The 21,079-nt window shown below is 53.1% G+C and overlaps 3 protein-coding genes and 1 pseudogene across 4 annotated transcripts in view; all 4 read right to left on the minus strand.

Annotated features, from left to right (window-relative positions):
- Nucleotides 1-264: 264 nt before the first annotated feature.
- Nucleotides 265-4,670, minus strand: LOC107530774 (mast/stem cell growth factor receptor Kit-like; annotated as a pseudogene).
- A 2,642-nt stretch (nucleotides 4,671-7,312) lies between these two features.
- Nucleotides 7,313-9,996, minus strand: TMEM25 (transmembrane protein 25). The gene is made up of 6 exons (XM_087822171.1): nucleotides 9,927-9,996; nucleotides 8,635-8,925; nucleotides 8,000-8,030; nucleotides 7,772-7,872; nucleotides 7,548-7,634; nucleotides 7,313-7,423 (listed from the first exon to the last, which is right to left on the minus strand). The coding sequence occupies exons 1-6, from the start codon at nucleotides 9,994-9,996 to the stop codon at nucleotides 7,350-7,352; spliced, it is 654 nt and encodes a 217-aa protein (XP_087678297.1). The 3' UTR covers nucleotides 7,313-7,349.
- A 758-nt stretch (nucleotides 9,997-10,754) lies between these two features.
- On the minus strand, nucleotides 10,755-14,367 carry TTC36 (tetratricopeptide repeat domain 36). The gene is made up of 3 exons (XM_087822172.1): nucleotides 14,224-14,367; nucleotides 13,097-13,285; nucleotides 10,755-11,017 (listed from the first exon to the last, which is right to left on the minus strand). Exons 1-3 carry the CDS (start codon nucleotides 14,333-14,335, stop codon nucleotides 10,755-10,757), a joined length of 564 nt encoding a protein of 187 aa, XP_087678298.1. The 5' UTR covers nucleotides 14,336-14,367.
- A 588-nt stretch (nucleotides 14,368-14,955) lies between these two features.
- Nucleotides 14,956-21,079, minus strand: part of KMT2A (lysine methyltransferase 2A) — an 82,917-nt gene continuing 76,793 nt past the window's right edge. For both annotated transcript variants that reach the window (XM_087821509.1, XM_087821508.1), the window contains exons 35-36: nucleotides 20,547-20,676; nucleotides 14,956-19,621 (exon numbers count right to left, since the gene is read on the minus strand). In XM_087821509.1, the coding sequence (XP_087677635.1) occupies nucleotides 19,346-19,621; nucleotides 20,547-20,676 (406 nt within the window). In that variant the 3' untranslated portion in view covers nucleotides 14,956-19,345. The remainder of the gene's footprint in view (nucleotides 19,622-20,546; nucleotides 20,677-21,079) is intronic.

The raw sequence follows: 21,079 nt of genomic DNA on the forward strand, positions 1-21,079 counted from the left end.
TTTCTCCAGCTCAGTTTTTTCATTATCGGAAGCTACTCTGCTACTGAGAATGCAGCTTGAACCCTGGCAAGCGGATGGAGGCTGATGACAAAAATAATCAGTTACTGAGATGTGCACATAAGGAGAGGATTACAGTGGGGTGTCCAGTATCCTGGAGTCGAATGCAGTTTGAACACACACACAAAGTAATCACAGAAACCAAAAGAATGGGGCTCACTGTGTCGGGAGGCCCAGCCCTGTGCCCTGCTGGAGACAGCTCTGTGCTCAAGCGGAGGCTGGCCGGAGGGGCCGCTGCCGCCCGCAGAGCCCAGCCCCGCAGAGGGTCCGCTGCAGCGCTCTCCTGTGGGGGCTCCAGTTTGCTAAGTTGGAACGGACATGACGGGTGCTGCCTGAAACCTGCTCCTCCACCAGCTGAACAGTCTGCGTGAATTTCGTTTAGGGGACCAGCACCCCAGCAAGTCTTCATTATGTCCTACAGGTCAGCAGGCGCAGCTCAGGGCTCAGCATTTGGAAACCGTCCTTTATCGTCTTTGGGAACTTAGAGCAACGGGCATTCCAGGATAGGGGCTGCTTTGGAAGAGAACAGCCCGCTCCCTGGCCGGTGTGGCTCAGTTGGTTGGAGGGTCATCCCGTGCATGGAAAGGCTGTGGGTTCAGTTCTCAGTCAGGGCACATTCCTAGGTTGCAGGTTTGATCCCAGGCTGGGCACGTAAGGAAAGGCAACCAATCGATGTTTCTCTTTCCTTTCCCCTCTCTCTAAAATCAGTGAGCATGGCTTTGAGGGAGAATTTTAAAAAGAGAGAAAGAAAACAGCTCCCACAGAAAAATCCCACGGGACCACGCATCAGTTTCAAATGTGTACCCACAGCTGAAAATGCTTTCAGGCGCCATCCACTTCACAGGAGCCACGCGTTTCCTTTGCCCACATAATTAGAATTATTCTAGATGTGTCCAGCTAGACCAAAGTCACTAAATCTCTGTGTTTTGACCATGAGTAAGGAGACTACTTCTGGCTGCCTAGTCTCTGTGAATACAGTTCTTTGAGGCCAGGAAAGCCATGCCCTTAGCCAGCAGGGAGGAAAAGCTTACCAGTCTTCCAGGGCAGGGCCAACTCGTCCTCTCCCACGATGGCAGGAGTCACACCGCTTTCTGTCTGAGCCTGTTCGGCGCATCGCCTTTGATCTGCCTCCACTGGTGCAACATAAGACACTCGGGCCGCGTCCACGTGCGCATTCGTACCACCACCCCGCGAAGACGCCTTTGAAAGCGGAAGGTTCTTATAAAGGGTTTTTCTGTGTGATCTTCCTGCCGTGAGCAAATTAATGAATCACACTTTCTCCTCAAAAAATTCAAAAGATCACCAGAGCAACAGTGTTCTGTTGGGTGGGCCCTCCCATGTGCGTGCTCAGAGAAGAGTCACAATATTCACGATTCCCGAAGTAACTCAAGACTTTGAGTTTAGACATGAGGGCTTCTCCTTCCATTAAATGGGACTCGTTTTGAGCATCTTTACAGCGACAGTCATGGCCCCATCCGACTCATTAAACCGTAAGCTGTGGCCTCAACAACTTTCCCGAAGGTGCCAACCCCCGAGGTTTTACCAAAACTCAGCCTATTTCTGGGAAACTGCCATTTGTGGGTTTATGTAAACATAATTGTTTCCGTTTATCTCCTCAGCAACCTTCCGCTGTACTTCTTACATGCATTTCTGTAGATATTTGTAAGTAAGAATCATCACAAGAATTCACATCATACCGGCTATGATCACAAAACCCATCAGCAAAGGTGTGAACAGGGTTTGGGAAGAGGTTTGTTCTTTTTTAAAATTTAATAAAGTTTTATTTTTCAAAATGTACAGCTGGTGGGACGTGTTGTTCACGCATCCTCACAGCAGCTGGGGCATCCCCACCTTGGTGTTCCTGGCGTGAAACTCATTTACTAAGTCCTTTCCCAAGGGCCCCTGAAGGGCCACCCTGGCCAAGGAGCCGCGGATCTTCAGTCTCTCAGAGACAGCAGCTGGGGTTATAAGCTTATAGTTGGGAACTTCCTTACAGAGTTTGTCATATGTTGCTTTGTCAAACAAGACTAGGTTATTGAGCTTGTCCCGAACTCTGCCTTTGGACCACTTCTTTTTGGCCTCGCCCCAAATTTGTTCACTGGTCTCTGTCTTGTCCTCGGGCTGCACAGTGAAACTTGAGAGCAGCTGCTACCACGGCAGCCTCAATACGATGTCAGACAAGCAGGATGGATTTGTTCTTTAAATACAAAGTTTAAAAAGGCAGAACTCTCACCCACGTTGTAAGTCCTGCATGCCACCGTGCCACTGAACTTGAATGCACTGTAATCGAGGGAACTTTGAACCACTAGTTTCCCAAATAGTGACACAGAGAAGTTGTGTATCTGTATATCCACTGGCCCAATGGAAATGGAACACTTCTGCTCAGTTCCTGGACAAAAATACCAATTTAGCCTGGCCAGTGTGGCTCAGTGGTTGACCGTCAACTCATGAACCAGGAGGTCACAGGTTCGATTCCCGGTCAGCACACATGTCCAGGTTTTGGGCTCCTTCCTCAGTAGGGGGTGTGCAGGAGGCAGCTGATCAATGACTCTCTCATCACTGATGTTTCTCCCTGTCCCAGTCCCTGTCCCTGTCCCTCTCCCTCTCCCTCTCCCTCTCAAGTCAATAAAAACATATTTAAAACATACCAATCTGTGTGGCCTCGGGGAATCCTGCCACACCCTGGAGATGCCATTCATGAGCCTCTCACGAGTCAGGATTTCTGGTTCTGTGTTGTCATAAACATGAAGCATTATGGAAGAGTCGACATCAGAAATGGACACCAGAGACGTGTAAGTGCCTCCTTTGGTCCCTTTTAATCTGGTTAGATGAAGCTCACTTATCTGATACTACTTTCATTCTCTGACTTGGGGTTATTTTTGCACTTATCAGTGAAGGTGTTGTTCAGATATACCCACTGTTGGTGCTTGGCTTCGGGTAGGCCTCGTGTGCAACCATCAGACCAGCCTTTCCTGCACTCTTTACAAATAGTGTCTATTCGCCGTTGGAAAGATGTTCACGAACCCTTTATCTCCTACTTCCAAGGCTGCTGTGACAATTGCTGATGCAAAAGTATGATTGCATAAGAATCATTGCTTCTTGCCTTTCCTGATTTACAAAACTGAAGTCAGCCCGATGTCAGCTATTTCTGTGCTTTAGTCTGGCTGTTTTCCTTTATCCACAGTGAGTCCAGGAACCAGGTACATCTTGGTCACGCAGGTCACTGTCCTCCGGCGGCTCCGGACGGGCGCGCCTGCCGCGCTCCGCGGGTGTTTCTGCGCCGCGCTGCCCGTGGGCGGAGCGGGGGGGGGGGGGGGGGCGTGATGCTGCCTTGGGACCGGCGACAAAGGTCAAGTGCTAAGAGAGGGGTCCCCGTGGCGCCCCAAGGGGGAGCAGTTGGTCACTGCCCGCTCAGCCCGAGGCCGCGGACCCGCCCACGCCAGGGGCCCTGAGGGTGAGCTTCGCAGGACCTCGAACAAACGCGGAAAGCGCGCTGCTGGAGCCGCACCCCGTGGCGCACGTGGAATTGCCCGTGTTGGGGCCTCTGGCTTTCTCCGTGATCCATTCATTGTGTAGTTTCTCAGTCAGTTGATCCAAGGTCTTAAAAGTCCATTTCACGAAGCCTGGATCGGTGCAGAGCAGCTAATTTCGTCGTCAACGCTATTGACTCTGATTTTGCTGGATAGATGGATGGTGGAGACGTGGCTGAGAAGAGCTGTCTGGAGGTCCAACGGGAGGAACAGACGCAGAGAAAACCCCCGGCGCGTGAGCCCTGCTCCTCTGGGGCTGCGCGGAAGCTGGAGCCTGCACCCAGTGTCCGTGCACGGAGCTCAGCAGGGCGGGGGCTGGAGCCCCGCACCCAGTGTCCGTGCACGGAGCTCAGCAGGGCGGGGGCTGGAGCCTGCACCCAGTGAACGTGCCCCGAGCGCTGCAGGGCGGGGGCTGGAGCCCTGCACCCAGTGTCCGTGCACGGAGCTCAGCAGGGCGGGGGCTGGAGCCTGCACCCAGTGAACGTGCCCCGAGCGCTGCAGGGCGGGGGCTGGAGCCCTGCACCCAGTGTCCGTGCACGGAGCTCAGCAGGGCGGGGGCTGGAGCCTGCACCCAGTGTCCGTGCACGGAGCTCAGCAGGGCGGGGGCTGGAGCCCCGCACCCAGTGTCCGTGCACGGAGCTCAGCAGGGCGGGGGCTGGAGCCTGCACCCAGTGAACGTGCACGGAGCTCAGCAGGGCGGGGGCTGGAGCCTGCACCCAGTGAACGTGCCCCGAGCTCAGCAGGGCGGGGGCTGGAGCCCCGCACCCAGTGTCCGTGCACGGAGCTCAGCAGGGCGGGGGCTGGAGCCTGCACCCAGTGTCCGTGCACGGAGCTCAGCAGGGCGGGGGCTGGAGCCTGCACCCAGTGAACGTGCCCCGAGCGCTGCAGAGTACGGGGTGGGGCTGGAGCTCTGGACCAGAAATAGAAACCCCATATTCATTAGTCGTCATTCCCCGTCCTTCCCTTCTCCCAATCCTTGGAAGCCACTAACCCTCTGTCTTGTAGATTTGCCTGTTCTGGGCACTTCATGTAAATGGAGTCATAGAATACATGGAGTTTGGGGTTTGGCTTCTTCAGCATCATGTTCTCAAGTTTCATCCATGTTGTGATTTGATGGGTTTTGACCTGCGTAAGGAGCATGTTGTTTTGTTTTGTTTTGAATTTGTATTGTCTCAGAAAAGAGTTAACTTTCATCAAATTCTCCAAGGATTTTTTTGACTCAACAAAGGTACAAGGAATCTCTGATCCAAGGAACATGTATGGAGAATTGGGGCACTAGTTAGAAAGTCCACCCCCTGAGCCAACACTTAGAAGGATGGGAGATTTGCCAGGAGAGCAAACTTTTCTGCTCACATAAGACCTTGAGTGCCACGGACAGGAGAGGCCAGGGCTTGTAGCCTGGCCTAAGAAGCGCCCAGGAAGGAGAGCTAGCACCTCCCAGAGGGAGCAGTGGCTGAGAGGTCAGCAGAATTGACAGCAGGGCACCCTGGCTCCTCAGTTCTGGAGCCATGAAGGAACTAAGAGCAGTATCAGTAGAGGCGGGAACCAAGCTCCTCCCTTAGCCACTCCCATGGAGGAAAAGACTGAACAAGGGAGGTGAATGCAAGGAAAGGGCCTGGCTGGAACCCAGAGCTATGCAGCCTAAGGCAATCTGTCACTAAAAAAGGTAGACTATAAATCTGATCCCATTTCTAGCCTTTCCCCCCACCATGATCCCCATTTTGGGGGGGAAATCACAGCGCAGTCTGAGCCTTCTGTCCCCCTGGTCAGGGCAAAGGTGTTCAGTGTTGCTTCGCCACAGTCGAGTGGGGAGTCTGCCCACTGACAGCGACCAACAGACTCCGTTGCCGGGTGTATCTATGATCCTCACCTGGCAGTCCTGAAATAGAAAACGCCATCCCTGCCACTGGAAACAGTGTGATCGGGGAAATATTGTTTATTTTTATTGATTGATTTTAGAGAGGAAAGAGGTGGAGCGAGGAACATGGATTTGCTGTCCGTTGGGCATTCATCAGCTCGTTCGGGCACGTGCTCTGACTGGAGACTGGACTTGCAACCTTGGTGTATCAGGGTGATGCTCCAACTGAGCTACCTGGCCAGGGCAATATTATTTATTTTAAAAATAAAAGACCTGGCCCTAGCCACTTTAACTCAGAGCATCAGCCCACAGACTGAAGGGTCTCGGGTTCAATTCTGGCCAAGGGCTCGTACCTCAGTTACAGGCTTGATCCCCAGCCCTGGTCAGGGTGTGTGCAGGAGGCGACCAATCAATGAGTCTCTCTCACATCCAGGTTTCTCTCTCTTTCTCCCCCTTCCACTCTCTCTGAAAAGCAATGGAAAAAAATATCCTCAGGTGAGGATTAAAATAATAATAATAAATAAAAATAAAAGATCTGAAGCAAATAGAGTGTTAAGATTCAACAGAATGGTGGGTACACGTGTTTGCATTTTCCCTACTGCATGATTTAAAAGATTTCATTAAGAAGCCTATTTGAAGGAATGAAACACATGGAACATTCACTCAGCTAAGTTTATTGAATTTACTGTGTGCTCAGGACTGTCCTAGGCTGTAACATGAGAAAAATTACAAACAAGGTAACAAGGAAAAAATATACTCCGCACTAAATTAATTTGCAGTCATTTCCATGTTGCTTTGTGAAGTGTCCTTAGGTCATTTTGGGGGGGTGGTCTCCCTCCTTCTCCACGTCCTCCGAAAGCTTCTGGCACTGTTGAATTATGTGCCACTATGAACATCCCCTGAAGAACAGAGGCTAGGACAGGAAGAGTGGCCTCCCGCTGACGGGGTAGTTATGGGTTGGTCAGAGCTGAGGTCCCATGGAGGGGAGATATGTTGAGAGGGAAACCATCAACCCCAGGGGCTCAAGGTCCTCAGTGAATCACAGGAAGGCCAAGCTTGGGGAAGGCACAGAGAGGGCCCTGGGACCCTCACTCACCCCCTCCCCAGGGCATGTGCTTAAAGTGCTAACACTGTAAGAAAAAGATGCATAGCTACATGCTGCCCTGGATGCCACCAGGCTTCTCACCTCCCTCCTTCTTCCTGATTTGTGCTGACACAGGCACTAGCACCACCAGAGGCCAATGGGAAAGTCTAGTGCCCAACAAAGGAGTGGTAAAGGTCCAACGTATAACCTATGATGCCCAAGAGAAGGTGGGGACAGCGGGTGCAGAGGTAATCCGCGGAAGGGACTAGTTTGTGCTTGGCCAATGTCCCTGGGCCAGGGGTCGGTTCCTGTGCAAAGGGCATTTTGTTTCTATACAGCTAGCAGGGTCTTACATTTTCCCTGAGGGAACAAAGCTACACAGCACAGGAAGGAAATCCAAGGCGTGCAGGGCCCCCCCCGCCCCGCCCCAGGCATGCCCCCAAGCTTGCCGTGCGAGGTGCTGAGTTCCGGCGTGAGGCAGAGCGGGCCCAGGTCACCAGGGCCACGCCACACTTAGGTGCCAGATGACATCGAACACACGGGCAAAGAGCTTTATCTGCCTGGGCACAGGCATCACAGGCAGGCCCCCAACCTGAGTTAGAACAAGGGCTTGGGTCTAGCCGGCAGCCTTGCCAAGGGTACCTGGCGCCCTCAGGGTCAGATACCAGTGAACCCATCACATGGATGACAGAGGGCACCCCAGCCAGCGGTGCAAGCGAAAGTGGAAGCAGCATCTTCTCATTGGCAGCATGGCCCGCAGATTGCCTTGGAGGAGTGGGAGGGTGCCCAGGGCCACAGCACCCTCCATCTCACCCTTAGCTCAGAGCCAGATCTCATCACTGCTCACACTGGACACTCGGTAGATGTAGCCCAGCATAGGGAGACGGATGAAACCTGCAGGGTCAGAGATGCCCAGGAGTCTTGGTAGCCCTCCTCCTTGGCAGTCAGGAGACCCCTCTCTGCCCAAGGGGACTCAGAAGCATAAGCACAAGGGCCGAGGAGAGGAGGAGGAGGGTACCTCGGCTGGTGAGGAGGCCACCAGGCTCGGAATCCAGATGCTCTGGCCGGCTGTTGTTCCAAGCCATCTGCCGGTCTGTTGGTTTCCCTGTTGGGTGACAAAGGGAGTGGTGCCAGGACAAGAAGTGCGCCTGTTGGGGCCTTGACCCTCCTAAGTATCAAGGTTGATTTTTTCTTAGAAGCACCTCTGAAGGTAAAATGGGCAAACGAGGGTCCTGGATGTACCTCTGGAATCTGGAGTGAGGTCGTTGAGCTGCAGGTTGGACGGGAGGGACATGTTCTCCCGTGGCAGGCGCACATTGTTGAGTTTCAGGTTGTTGGAGTCACTACAGGGTGGACAAAGCCTGGGATGTGCCCTGGCTCCAGCGGGCAGAGTCCTGCTTTTGGGCCGGTCCCAGAACTAGCGGCAGCTGCACCTCCATTCAGCCCAGCCCCCCAGCCCCAGAAAATTACCTAGAGAGCAGAGATGGGCGCCGGGAGGGGCCTAAGGAGAAAAACCGCACCAGTTTTCAGTGTGCCCACCCACTCTGGCCTGTGCTCCCTGCCCTTTCAGACCCAGGACCCTCAGGCAAGGGGCCTCTCAAAATGTCCAGTCCTGGCTGTGGGACCAGAAATGCTGTTCCCAATGCCTGGCCCTGCCACCTGAGATGCACACAATTACCCATGGCCACACCCAGGAACACTTGTCCTGCCACTTGTCAGAGATATCTTGTTCTGCCCAGCCCTATGTTCTGTCCTGCTGCTCACCCTGACCTCATCCCCACTTCCCCCTCCCCCTGTCCCGCTTTGGCCCTACCTTTGGTCTTCTCTTTCCTGCAGATCAGGCAAGCCACCAAGGTGCTGAATGCCACCAGGGTGCCTAGGGATAGACCTCCAGCCACAATGATGCCCAGCAGTGGCACTTCCACCCGAGTGGCCAGGAGTCCTGCAGGTGGTCCTTTGGTTAGGTTCCAAGTAGGCAGGACCCCCGCCTCTGAGATGCCACAGGAACTACTCTGTCCTCGCCCAAGGTGGCTGGGGACATCTCACTCACAAGCCTCACCCAAAGGACAAGTGCTCCCATTTCTGTACTGAGATTCCACGCTCACCTTGAGCTGGAAGCGAGGCACTGGTGACCCCCACGTCGTTGGTGGCCACCACGGAGAGGTTGTGTGCCAGGCTGCGAAGCTGCAGCTGCACAGTGTGGTTGGTGAGCCAGGGGTAATTCTGGGCATCCAGCACCAGGAAGTCTGAGGTGTTGACAGTCACCGGCCCATCCTGGTCGATCCAGGTCACGTTGGCAGGTGGGTTGGCACGAACCAGGGCAAAAAGAACCACCAGGAGGCCCTGGCCCTGAGCTTCCTGGTACTTGGCCCCGACCTGGGCAATCTCCGGCTTAACTGGTGCAAAGCAGAGGCCAATGTGCTCTCACCACAGCTCCTCACACTCCTTGTCCTTATTTCCAAACCCAGAGGGACTTCTCAAGGGACACTAGGAAATAGGGTGGCTTTGTCCACCTGAGAGGCAGCCATTCCTAGTGATCAAGAGTATGAACACTAGAGCCAATATGCACGGATCGGACACTGGCTGGGCTACCTACCAGCTGTATGACTCTGCCAGGCTGCTTAACTTCTCTGCTGCTTTTTCATGTGTGAAGTGGGGATAACATTAGGAATTACCTCCTGGGATTATTGTGGGGACTAAAGTTAGTTAATATTTGCAAAGTGCTTAAATGTTTGTTAAATGTCCTATTAGGCCATCTGCTATGTGGCTGCTGGGGCAGAGAGCAGAGAGCCTCTCTTCCTGCCCACCTCGGGGACACTCACATTGCACATTGAGGATGACGGAGGCGTTGGCTGGCTGACCACCGCCCGGGTCCTGCAGGGAGCAGTTGAGCTCACGTTGGGACCGCTGGGCAGTGACTGTGAAGGTGCTGGTGCCTCCAGAGAAGGCCTCCCCACCTACACTCAGCAGTCTTGAGGTGCTGGCCTCCTGCAGCCGTCCATCCAGGTACCAGGCCAATCGGGGGGTGCCAGACACCCCTGCCACTCGGCACGTGAAAGGGTGGCGTTCATTCTCCCGAAGTGCCATCTCAGCCCAGGCCTGGCCATCGATCTGTGGTGCCAACTCCCCCCAACCTGGAACACGACAGGGTGTTCTGGGTAGGGTTGGTACTGGTCTGTGGCCAAGATGCAGTTCAGTTACAGAGGGGCAGCAGGCTGAGAGACAGAGCACCCGGGTTCTTTCACCAGGGACTGGTAGGATCCTGGGTAGGTGGGTCAGGGGAAACCCAGCTCTGGTGCCTAGGGCCTGAAGGACTGCCCAACCCGAGGGGCAGGCGAGGAGGGGAGGGAAGGTATGACCCCAGAAGTGCTTGACCAAGGCCTGAGCAGGGGTGTACCTGAGCTCAGAAGGGCTGGAAGGAGCAGCAGTGTGCGCGGGAGGGTAGCTGCCCCTGGGGACAGCGCCATGGTGGCCCCGGCCCCGCTGCCAAGAGAAGGGGGCGGGCCTCGACATTAGCGAGATGAGATCAGGCAAATTTACTATTCTTCCAGGAATTAACTCTCCAGAAACAAAAATAAACCATGCACGTAAACACAAATGTAGGTCGACCCACAGGGGTGAAGGCAAGGACGCGAATAACCAAGTCCAGAAGCCCGGACGGACTCGCTGGCTGCAAGGGACAAACAGGCACCGCCCCGCAGAAGCCAAGACACCAGCCGCCGCGCAGCCCGCCCCAGGCCCGGGCGCACCCGCACGCACTCGGGCCCCGGCCCCTCCCCGGGGAGCCGTCCCGCCCCACGCTCCGGCCAGGCCTGGCCCCGCCGGCCCCCAGCGCTCGGCCTGCACCCCCTCTCCCCGCCTTCCGATGGCGGAGCGGCGGCGGGCGGAGGCGGCGACCCGCGGGCGGGGGTCGAGGAGAGGCCCCTCCCCGCGCTCACCTACCGTCGGGCGGAGCGCAGCCCAGGGCAGCGGCCGGGCCGTGGCAGGTGCCGCAGGGCCCGCAGGGGCGGCGCCGCGCCAGGCTCGGCCAATCAGCGCCGGGGGCCGCGCCCTCCCGGCCCCGCCCCCTGGCCGTGAGGCGCAGGCGCCCGGCGCTCCCGGAGCCCCCCGGCCCCGCAGCGGCGCAGAAACAGGCGGGAGTCGGGCGAGCCGGCAGCTTTATTGGTTCAGGGCCCGCCCGCCCCCCGCCCCGCCCCGCCGGCGCGGCTCCCCGCGGGCGCGGCGCTCAGCGGCCGTCGCGGGGCCCGCGCAGCTGCGCCATCACGTCGGCCAGCATGCGGTTGCAGAGCGCGGCGTACGGGTTCAGCAGCACCAGCTGGCGCCGCGCGAAGGGGCTGCCCAGCCGCGCCGCGCGCTCGAAGTCCCCGCGGGCGTCGTCGTCCCGGCCCTGCAGCCGCGCCAGGAGCCCGCGCTGCACGAAGCTCTGGCGGGCGGCGCGGCCGCGGCCGCCGCTCAGCGCCACGGCGCGCTCCAGGTCCTCCAGGGCCCCTGCGGACGAGCGAGCGCACCCGGTCAGCGCGGGGTGCACCCGCGTCCCGGGGGGGCCTGTTCCTCCCGTGGGGAGACCGGGAGAGGGGCCGACGTCCGGGCAGTCGGGACGCGGAGGGCGGCGCGCTCGCCCGGCCCGGCCCCTGCGCGCGGCCGGAGCCTCGGACCGTCGGCGGCCTGGCACCGGGCGCGGCGGGCGGGCGTCCCGCGAGCGTGCTGACCCGTCGGCCGGGCGCCGGCGCCCACAGCGAGCCCCACGCCGCTGGGACTGCGAACAGCTGTTCTGACAGACACAGCCACGTCCATTTCTCTTACTTTCCCCTTTGGAGGCGTTTCTCTCCTCTCTTCCATTCTGTGATTTATTTTTTTATTTTTGTTAACAGTGAGGAAGGGTTCTCCTTCCTTAGGGCGTTTTTTAAAAATTTTGGTTTTTAGAGAGAGGAAGGGAGAGGGAGAAAGAGGCTTGGGCCGCCCCTGCACGCCCCTCGCGGGCGGAGCCCCGGCGCCGAGCGCAGCCGCGCGGGCAGGGGGTCCGCCCCCCCCCCCCCCCCCCCCCCCGAGCTGCGCCGGCCAGGGCGCCGCTGCGCTTCTTAAACAGCTGCTCTCACCTGTTTTCTTCACTGCCCGCCTTTCTGCATTCTTTATTTCCGTGTTTTTCATTATTTTGTACCTGGTTTTCCTGGAAGGGGTCTTGGAGCCAGAGCTGGCCCGCCCCGTTTCCCCCTCGGAACACTGGGGTCGGGCGTCTGAACTCAGCCTCCGGGAGCCTGCTGTCTACTGTAGGTCCCTGAGCCGCTTTTCTTCTGGTTCTTTGAGTTCGCTCTTGTTCTCTATAGTCTAAGGAGCCTGCCAGCGCGGTTGGGGAGCTCATCACCCTAAGCAAGGCTGAGCTACCTTGTGTCTCAGGTTCCACCCCTGGAACCCAGCAGGGGCCCTACTCCCCCCTGAGCCTGGCCCTGGGCCTTTGAGAAGCTCTCTGATGACAGCACTTCTTGGTTTCCCCCGGAGGAGCTGGTCTGGAGGAATTGAAAACCTGCAGGTGAATTGCCTCTGATCCTTTGGGGTTTTGGTCTGTAGGCGGTCCAGCGACCTTTCCAGCCCTGCCCTGCCCCGGCCAGGGCACAGACAAGCCTGGACAAGCGGCCCTTGAGGTTCTCCACTGTACCCAGCCTGGCATTACTGGTCCCAGGAGCAGCGTCCACCACCAAGAGTCCTAACAGTCTACAGACTTCTGTGGTTTACACCACTGACTGGCCTGCTCTCTGGTTCCTAGCACAGCCCCCTTTGTCCCACTGTCCCCACTCCAGCTAGAGCTACCTGAATGCCACCGGTTTGATCCAGTTACTCCCCAGTTAAAACCCCTTTGTGATTCCCGTTTACTCCCTGGCCCTGCCCCATCCTTCCACCATACCCTGTTCCAGCCAGCTTGGAGCTCTGAAGTTCCCTGTATCTTTCATGCCTCCTGGAGCTCTCCAGGCGGTGCCTTCTCCACTTCCTCCCCTCCATCCAGCTAACTTCTACTTACCCTTCAAAACTCATCCATCAGGAGCAGACCCCTCTCAGCCTGTGATGGTGGTATCACAATCATATGTCTAGACTGTGAGCTTCTTGAGAAGCAGTATCACTCTGGAGCCCTAACACCTGGTTCGAGTCCCAGCTCTGCCACTTCTCAGCTGTATGAGAGCAGCAAGCTGCCTAACCTCCATACTTCAGTTTCTTCATCTGTAAAATGGAGCTAACAATACTACATACCTTTCAGTGTTGTGAGGATTAGATTAGTTAGTACAGCTTACATGTAAAGTGCCTCGTGGCTGGCACATAGCAGTTGCTATATTGTTTATCTTTGTGTTCTCAGCACCTGGCCCACTATTACAATAGTCGATTTCTCATTAAATGTTAAATAAATGGCATGCAATCTATTCTTTCACAATAGCCCCAAGAGATTAGCAGGGCCCATAATATATCAGATTCCAGGGGGGTTTAATGACTCCCCACCTCCATACCCCAGCCCCACAACCACTTCACTTTTGGTCTGTGCACTCCAGGGCCCCTTCTGTAGAGGTTCCAGGGCCTCCTCACCTGCCACGTCTCCCTGGAGTCGCCGGGCCTGGGCCCGGTTGTTGTAGGCTGATGCCCTCTCAGGCAGCAGATTGATGGCTTGGCCAAACCTCTCCAGGGCTGTGCTGAGGTCACCAGCCTCTGCCGCTATCACCCCCTGCAGCTCCAGGGCCTTGGACTGCTCCAGCTGTGCTTGAGGGAAAACTCCATCTGTGCCAGGGAGGGAGCCAGGAGGGGACAGGTGTGCAGTTGGGAGCAAGAAGCAAAAGCCACCTCAGGCTTTGGAAACCTGAGCCAGAACTTACTGGGCTGGGGTGTGGGTCACAGCAAGAGTCAGATGCAGTATTTGGGACAGGGGGAGCTGAGGCCACCCAAGGCTGAGAGCTAGCACTGCCTAAGTCCCAAAGGGACCTGGGAAAGGCACCTTTGTTGGTTAGTTTAAGAGAATAAATCTCAAACTCCCTAGCCTGCAGCTAAAAGACTTACTCAAGGTCACACAGCCCATAAGCTGCACAGCTTGAATTTGAATCCAGGTCTTTTCCTTAGCCCGTCCCCATTTGGTTCTACTAGACTGCCTCCAATTCAAAGGCCACCATGACACATCCAGGTCATGAAAATCACTTCCCATGGACCCCTCAGCTTTTCAGCAAGGCTTAGGTTTCACTCCTTTAGAAACAAAGGACATCAAAAACTCCTGATGGGGACATCAGTCTCTGCTGGGAACCGACAGAAAAGCTGAGTGCACTCAAGTGGAAGGATCAGCTCAGCGCTTGGCTTAACACTGAATGCTTGCTAAGGTTGGAACCATTCAGTGGAGCCATGTCCTGCCCTCTTCCATTCTTTGTGGGGTGAAATCTATTATGACAATGATGTGAGAGTTTAGTATCTCCCTCCTACCCCCCAACACAGTTAAGCTTGGGTCATGGGGAGAATTAAGTGGTGAGTTCCAAGACGTGAGGGCTGAAGGACTGAGACAAACTCTGGCTCTCTCCTCCTGTCAGTGCCTCCTGCCAAACCCCCGTCAGTGCCCTAAGGGTCAGCCAATCTCTAATCCAGTCTCAACCACTGCCCAAGGGTCCTGAACAAACAAGGGCCTTTGTAAGGCCACCTCACTCTGCCCCCCCCATACTCCAAGGTCAAATACTCACCTTCATCTTCTTTCTCAGCTTCCTCTCCCAGGTCCAATCCAACCACGTCTCCAAATGGGGTGTCAGGGTTGAAGATGGCCTGTAAAACTGCCTGATCATTTAGAGTCCCCATGGTGCTCAACTCTGAAAGTCCAGAAAAGGTGGTTGGGGGCTGAACTGAGCTTTGCAGCCAGTTGATTTAGAGGGAGGTTTGAGGACCATCCCCCATGAAGGAGTGTCTTCCATTCTTTGGGTTATAGTGTAAACTGGGCCTCCTTTGGCCGCAGGTTCATGACCTTGGCTTGGCAAAACATTTACAGGTATTTCTCAACTGCCTCCCCACCAGCACCCCAGTCCTAGGAGAAACAGTAAATAAACCCAATTTCAGCCTTAAAGTGGAGTAGAGCAAAGAGCCTGTGCTGTCCAGGTCTCCCTTAAATGCTTTTTTATATTCCGATTAGAAACTCAGGGAGAAAATCGCTAGAAGCCAGTGCTTGACCACCCACGGATGAGGGGCGGTATGTGGGCAGTAAAGGAACTACTTCGTTATGGTGAGCCCCTCTTCAAACCCAGAATTAGATCCTGAGTGGACATCATTGATAAGGAAAGAAAATACTGTTAAGAGAGCCAGTGTGGAAGGCAATGAGGAATGATTTAATGATTCCACCTTTAAAAAGGCCCGTGAAGGTACTGTGCCCCTCCCCACTTCTCCACCCAGCCAGAGCCCAAAGAAAGCTCCACCAAGTGCAGCGATAAACTTGACATGTTTATTAATTAAACTATCACTTAAATAAAAAAAAGTGCATAGAAAATAAACATGTTTAAAAACTCCTTTTTTTTTTACAACTATGTACACTTTTTACTTTTACATTCAGTCTTTCGTAGAGAGCTTTCAGCATTATTATTTTTTGAACTATTAAAGTTATTTTCCTTCATCCCTGTCACAGGGAGTTAACACTGATGGACTTTAGACACATTTTTTCCTTTTTAAAATTTTTTCTCTATTTCTCTAACCAGAAGCTTGGAAGAACACAAGGGAAAAAACCAAAAGATCTGTTATACATGATAAAGTTGTCAAGAAGTGTCTTATTTCTAGAAAAGAAGCTTGTCATCTGTTGAGCTTTTGAAACAATTATTCAACTACTGTATTTACTAAAGAGACTGTTAAAAGTTCAAGAAAAGAAACACCACAAGTCTATTTTCTTGGTTGAAAGACAGAACTAGAGTACCTCGGAACAAGATACCAGGAGAGCACAGAACACAATTTCCCCTAAAAGCAGGTGGTAACCCCAACATTCATAACCAAAATGAAAAAACAAGGGGTACAGGTACTGCCTGGCAACACTCACTGGCAGGGCAGATCCAGGTGACACCATTTCTGCATCTTTCTGACCCCTGGGATGGGCTGTTTCTACCACCCCCATTGTGGTTTGGGTTTCTCCCCACTTTGGAGGATCAGAGAAGCGCCAGGCCAACATTTTCCTGCCACTACGAGCAACTGTAACACAACCCTTACCTATAGTGTTGAGAGTTAAAAGCCGTGGGCTGCACTAGGCTTGTTACATGGTGCATTACTATATTAGTTCCTATATATAGCATATTTATATTGAAAACCAAAACACAAAAGTTGCAAGTTTCCCGAGTGTGAGACTTGACTGGTATTCATGATTCAGCATAAAACCATCTGTTCTATAACCTTGTATTGCTTTAAAATGAAGGAAATGAAACAAAATTACACCCAGCCCTTTGCAATGACCCGCTTTTCCTTAAAAAGAAAAAAAATTGATTTCTATTTAAATATCCCAAATCAAACAAGTTATCATCTGACAAGGTTCTGACCTTTAGTATTTTCGGATATTTGATTGAACGTCAGTCCTTTAGAAAGATACATTCATTAGAAGATTTTTGTTTGTTTTTTTTGAAATCAAGGGAGCTGCATGGTGCTCGCTGCATTGGCCGGGGGGTTGGACAGAGGCAAGCAGGGTGGTGGACTGGATCCCAGCAAAGGAGTCTGGTCGAAAACATATATAGCTGCCAGGGCTTCCCCCTTAATTCTTATTGGTCTAAAAACAAGGAGGGGTTGTGCTGGAGGTGGAGGACAGTAACAGAGGGACCAAGGGACCGAGTTCCGGCCAAAGGGTCGGCGCCATGCAGCTATTCTGGTGACACAGCTGTCACTGGCCACCAGGAAATGCAGCCACAACAGGTTCTAGCAGCAAAGCTGTAAGGGAGCTGGTTCTCACTGAGAACTGGCCAGGTTTGCAGCCTGTGACTCCTTAGGGATTGGGGTGCCCCTTGGGGGATTCTTAGGAATGACCCACCACAGTACCTCAGTCTGCACTTTCGTGTGGAGATTCCTTAGCTCACTTTCAAAACAAATTCGGTCATTTTGAAGATAGCTATCCCATCTTTTGCCTTCTTAGCTCATTCCCCAAGTTGCTGGCAGGTATGCTGAATTTTGGCAATGAACTCAAGGCTGAGCTGTCGGTGGAATTCGTTTCTGTGGTTATAATGGGGAGGGGAAAGGCAAGGCAAACCAGCTGCAGCCCGAGGGAAAGGTGCGGGCTCCCCCTGGCTCGGGGCTTGGGACTGATGGAGAGCGAGGAGGGGCTCACAGTACAGCGAGGCCTAGCAGGGCAGTAACCAGGTCTGTTCAGCTGAGTCCCCCACCCCAGACTGGCCTTTGGGTCTTTCTCAAGGTGAAGTCATGACCCATCAGTGCATTAATCATTTCAGTAACAAATGCAGCTTAAGGTTTTTTCCTTAAAAAAAAAAAAAAAAAGGAATTAAAGGATTTACAAAAAACCTCACACAGTGCAATAATAAAGGAAACCAGACAATAGTGGGACCCCTGGGGCCACTGTGTCTTGTTCGTGGGCAAGAGGAGGGAGGTGAGGTCTGGGTAGTGCTTTCCCCAGCCCCTGCTGGCACTTCTCCAGAACAGCAAGAAAGCCTGCCATCCTGGCCACAGTGCTGGGCTCCCTGCGTGACAGTGGAACAGTGACAGTGTCCCAGCAAAGCCGCCCAACAAAGTCCTTAAGGTCACGGAAGAACAGGGAGCCCAGGGTGGAAGGCACAGCAGGCCCATGAGCCGGGAGCGGCGCGCCGCGCCCTGTTGCTTGGCTAGGCTTCCGCGGGAGTGGGCGTCCTGCGTGGAGGCCGCGCCCTCCCGCCTCCACTGCTCCGAAACCTTGTGGCTGACGCCGAGGAAAACCTGCTTTATCGAGAGTGGTCAGACTGTGCTTCAGTTTCAACGGGCTGCCCCGGAAGAGGGCATGGGGCCTGTGGGTCATCTGCAGGTACCAGGGCGTGGTGGGCGGGGCAGGGAACGAGGTGGTCTCCGAGGCAGACGTGTCGGGAATGTCGGGGTGCATTCCACTTGGTTGCTAACTCTGAAGTGGGAAAGATGAGGAAAGTAGATCACCACCTCTGACCACTCTGCGCCAGGCCAGGAAGGACAGTGCGGAGAGGAGTGGCCCAAAGGAGCGGGGTGACCTTCCTTTTCCATTTATTGTCAAAGAGCAAACCCAGGAAACGTTTATGTCAACAGGGCACAAACAAACTGCACATTAAACAACAAAAAGCACACCTCCCAGGGGAAGTTGGGCAGGAAAAACCAGACTTTGCATGTACAGCTGAATATTTTCTTTAACTTCATCCTATGAAAATAAAAACTTATTTAAAACCGATCTTCTTTTAAATTAGGATAATACCGCAGTTTAAAAAATAGCCTTGTCATAAGTGCTTCTCCCTATGAAGTGCTTCTCATAGAAAAATATACAAAATATATTTACATTTATAAAACCTTAAATAGTAAACTGTAAACAGAACAGAGTAAAATCCGATGACTTAATTTAATAGGTTCCGGACACTGTCTGGGGGAGGGAGAGAAACAGTTGCTGCTGTGTGGCCACATCCTAAGGGTGATCAGGGCAGTAGTGTCATTTGATTCACTTTATCCGTGGATTCTGCACAGGTGGCGAGTTTCCTCAATGCAAGGTGGTCAGTCCCCAAGTTTTGGGCCTTGAAATCTGATTAGTGTTGTGCCTTCAACTGGACATCGACCATTTAAATGTTAAGTCTTCCTATGTCTTAGCAACGAGAAAATAAAGTCACCATGTCCCGGGAATGGGGCCCAGAGGTCGTCCTGGGTGTGACGCTCTGGCTGTTGCATGATTCAACTATTTAAATAACCTTTTCCTCTTCTAAAACACCAGGCTACAGATATTTCTTCAAAACTCTCAGTGGAGCTTTGAGGAAACTCCTAATTCTGTCTGGTTATGGCCAATGGCTCCTGCCCACTTGCCCACTGGGAGTGCTTCCAGGCTCAGGGCGCGTCCTCACAGGCGCACACAGCATGCCCAACAGGGAGTCCTTGAGCAGAGAGGCACTGGCTCCTGCCACCAGAGAGAACGGAAAGCAGTGGGATGCAGAACAGGAAGGACAAAAGTAGAGGGAAGAGAAGGAATGAGAAGGAAGCTGCGCCTACTGTCAAGGTGATTGGCTGAGATAAGGCTCATGGGGTTAATACTCCCACTTAAAGCCCACAGGCTCCATGTCTGGTAATTGGCACAACCCCAAGACAGCCTTTTGACACCAAAGGTGCTAAGAATCTTGTTTCCCAACCAGAAGTGAATGCTCAGGTGGGAAGATAGCAGGGAAAACCACCAGACCTTCTGTTTGTTCAACAGATGGCTACGGGCTGGGCCCGGCTGGCAAACAGCCAGGGACCCAAACAACCCCACACCTGGGGCGTTGCCTGACCCCTTGCTACAGTGCTTGAGAAAGGGCCAAGGAGAGGATGGCAACCTCTCTCTGAGGAGATGCTCAGGCCAACCTCCCAACGTAACTAACCCATAGCTCCTTCCAGGCAAGTCTACTAGGGATCCCTTTCCCCACATCTTAAAGGCGTATCACCAGAGGGGCCCCAGCAGAAGGCAGATTGCGGATCTTTTCTCTGAGACCTCATCTCTCCCCAGGACCATGATCACACGTACAATGTGAATACGGGACACACAAGGGCGCTCAGCCATCACGGAGGCCCCTCAACTGTGCCCACTCAATCCTGAACCAGCTGCTGCAAGGCCTCAGACTGCTCTGGGTGGCTGGCTCCTGGCACTCCAACACCGGAGGTAAAGCAGCTTCAGTTTAGGAACTTCCGGCATTTCTTGGCGCCACAGTTGCAGGGCAGCTTGTTGCTGGCGTCCTCAATGGGGAACTTGTAGTCGTAAGTGAGCTCCTCCCCTCGGTAGATCTTGCGCATGGCGAAGATGACAATGTGCTTCTGTCCATCAATATTGATGACCCGGGAGTAGCAGTTAGGCTCACAGGAGTGGTTGATGAAGCGCGCAGCGTTCCCATGCATGGTGGCATCCACCACCTCAGAGTCATCAATGCGAAACATGTAGCAGCCTATGCCCTACATGAGGAGGAGAATGGAGGACCTGTTATTTATTACAGCTCAGATGAGAACACTTCCCAACCTTTTTCTGATGTGACTCATAGCCACTGATGAACAACATTTCTCTCAGTAAAATTTCCAGATTTCTCCCATCTCTCAAGATGCTTCCATGATGAATTTTTAGTTTATGGGCACTAGACTACTGGTTTCTTTTTTCTCTCTTTTTTTAAACCCTCATCCAAGGATATTTCTTACTGATTTTAGAGAGAAAGGAAGGGGAAGATAGATAGAAAGAAACATAGATGTGAGACAGAAACACCAATGGGTTGCCTCCCATATGCACCCCGGTTGGGATCAAAGCTGCAACATTTTGGTGCTCAGGACCATGCTTCAAGCGAGCCGTCTGGCCAGGCATAGGCCTAATGTCTCCGCAGGAAAGAGAACCTGAGAATTGTGTTGCTATGTGCTTTTGACTCTGAGATCCATTCGGATATACTTTCAAGGAGTACTCTGTGTACTAATCCTTAGAATAGATTATGAACTTTTACTGGGCCTACCACAAATTTCAGAGGATGTTAAAATGTTGAAAACAAAAGTGTCTTTGACTCAATAAAATACTATTTTTTAAAAAGATTTTTAAAAAATGTTTTTATTGATTTCAGAGAAAAGAAGGGAGAGGGAGAGATAGAAACATCAATGATGAGAGAGTCATTGATCGGCTGCCTCCCGCACACCCCCTACTGGGGATCAAACCTGCAACCTGGGCATGTGCCCTGACTGGGAACTGAACCGGCAACCTTACAGTGCATGGGACAACACCCAACCAACTGAGCCACACTGGCAAGGGCAATACAATTTATTTTTTGATCTAGAGATATTTGTAATTGGTGTCCACTTTCTATAATAAAACAAAAGAACAGGAGAGTGAAAGTGTGAGACTCACCTTGCTGTCATAATACTTCTCTCTCTTGTCAGTCTGGATGGAGCGGATGACATTGCCAGCATACTCGATCACCATCTCACCTGCATCAATGTTTCTCTTACAGAAAAGACCCCGACCATGGATGGGAGACCTAGGACATAAAGATAGACAGCAGATCAGCCACAAATGCTGTAATAAAGTTAACTGTGTGAATACATGAATAAACCCCCTGGCCTGTTAGCCCCCGAAGAGGGACAGACAGTTGAAGAAAAAAAAGGAATCTGGACCCACCCGATTTGAGTACATTAACTGTTCTAACAAATGGACAAGCATTAAAAATTTCTCCATTTTGTGGCCCACGAGAAATAGCAGCACTGTAAAGGTTTAGTGTTAAATGCGTGGTTCAACGCAAGGACCATAGGATCCAGGACATCAGGTTCAAGGAATGCTACCCACAAAACCCAACTTACTGAATGAGGGCCCATCATTCCAGTATTGGGTCCGTTTTGATTTTGGAAAATTTCATTAGTTTTCTATAATTCTCTTTAGAATCT

This window comes from Miniopterus natalensis, chromosome 11 (genome assembly GCF_054644295.1).
Source record: "Miniopterus natalensis isolate mMinNat1 chromosome 11, mMinNat1.hap1, whole genome shotgun sequence".
Lineage (NCBI taxonomy): Eukaryota > Metazoa > Chordata > Mammalia > Chiroptera > Miniopteridae > Miniopterus > Miniopterus natalensis.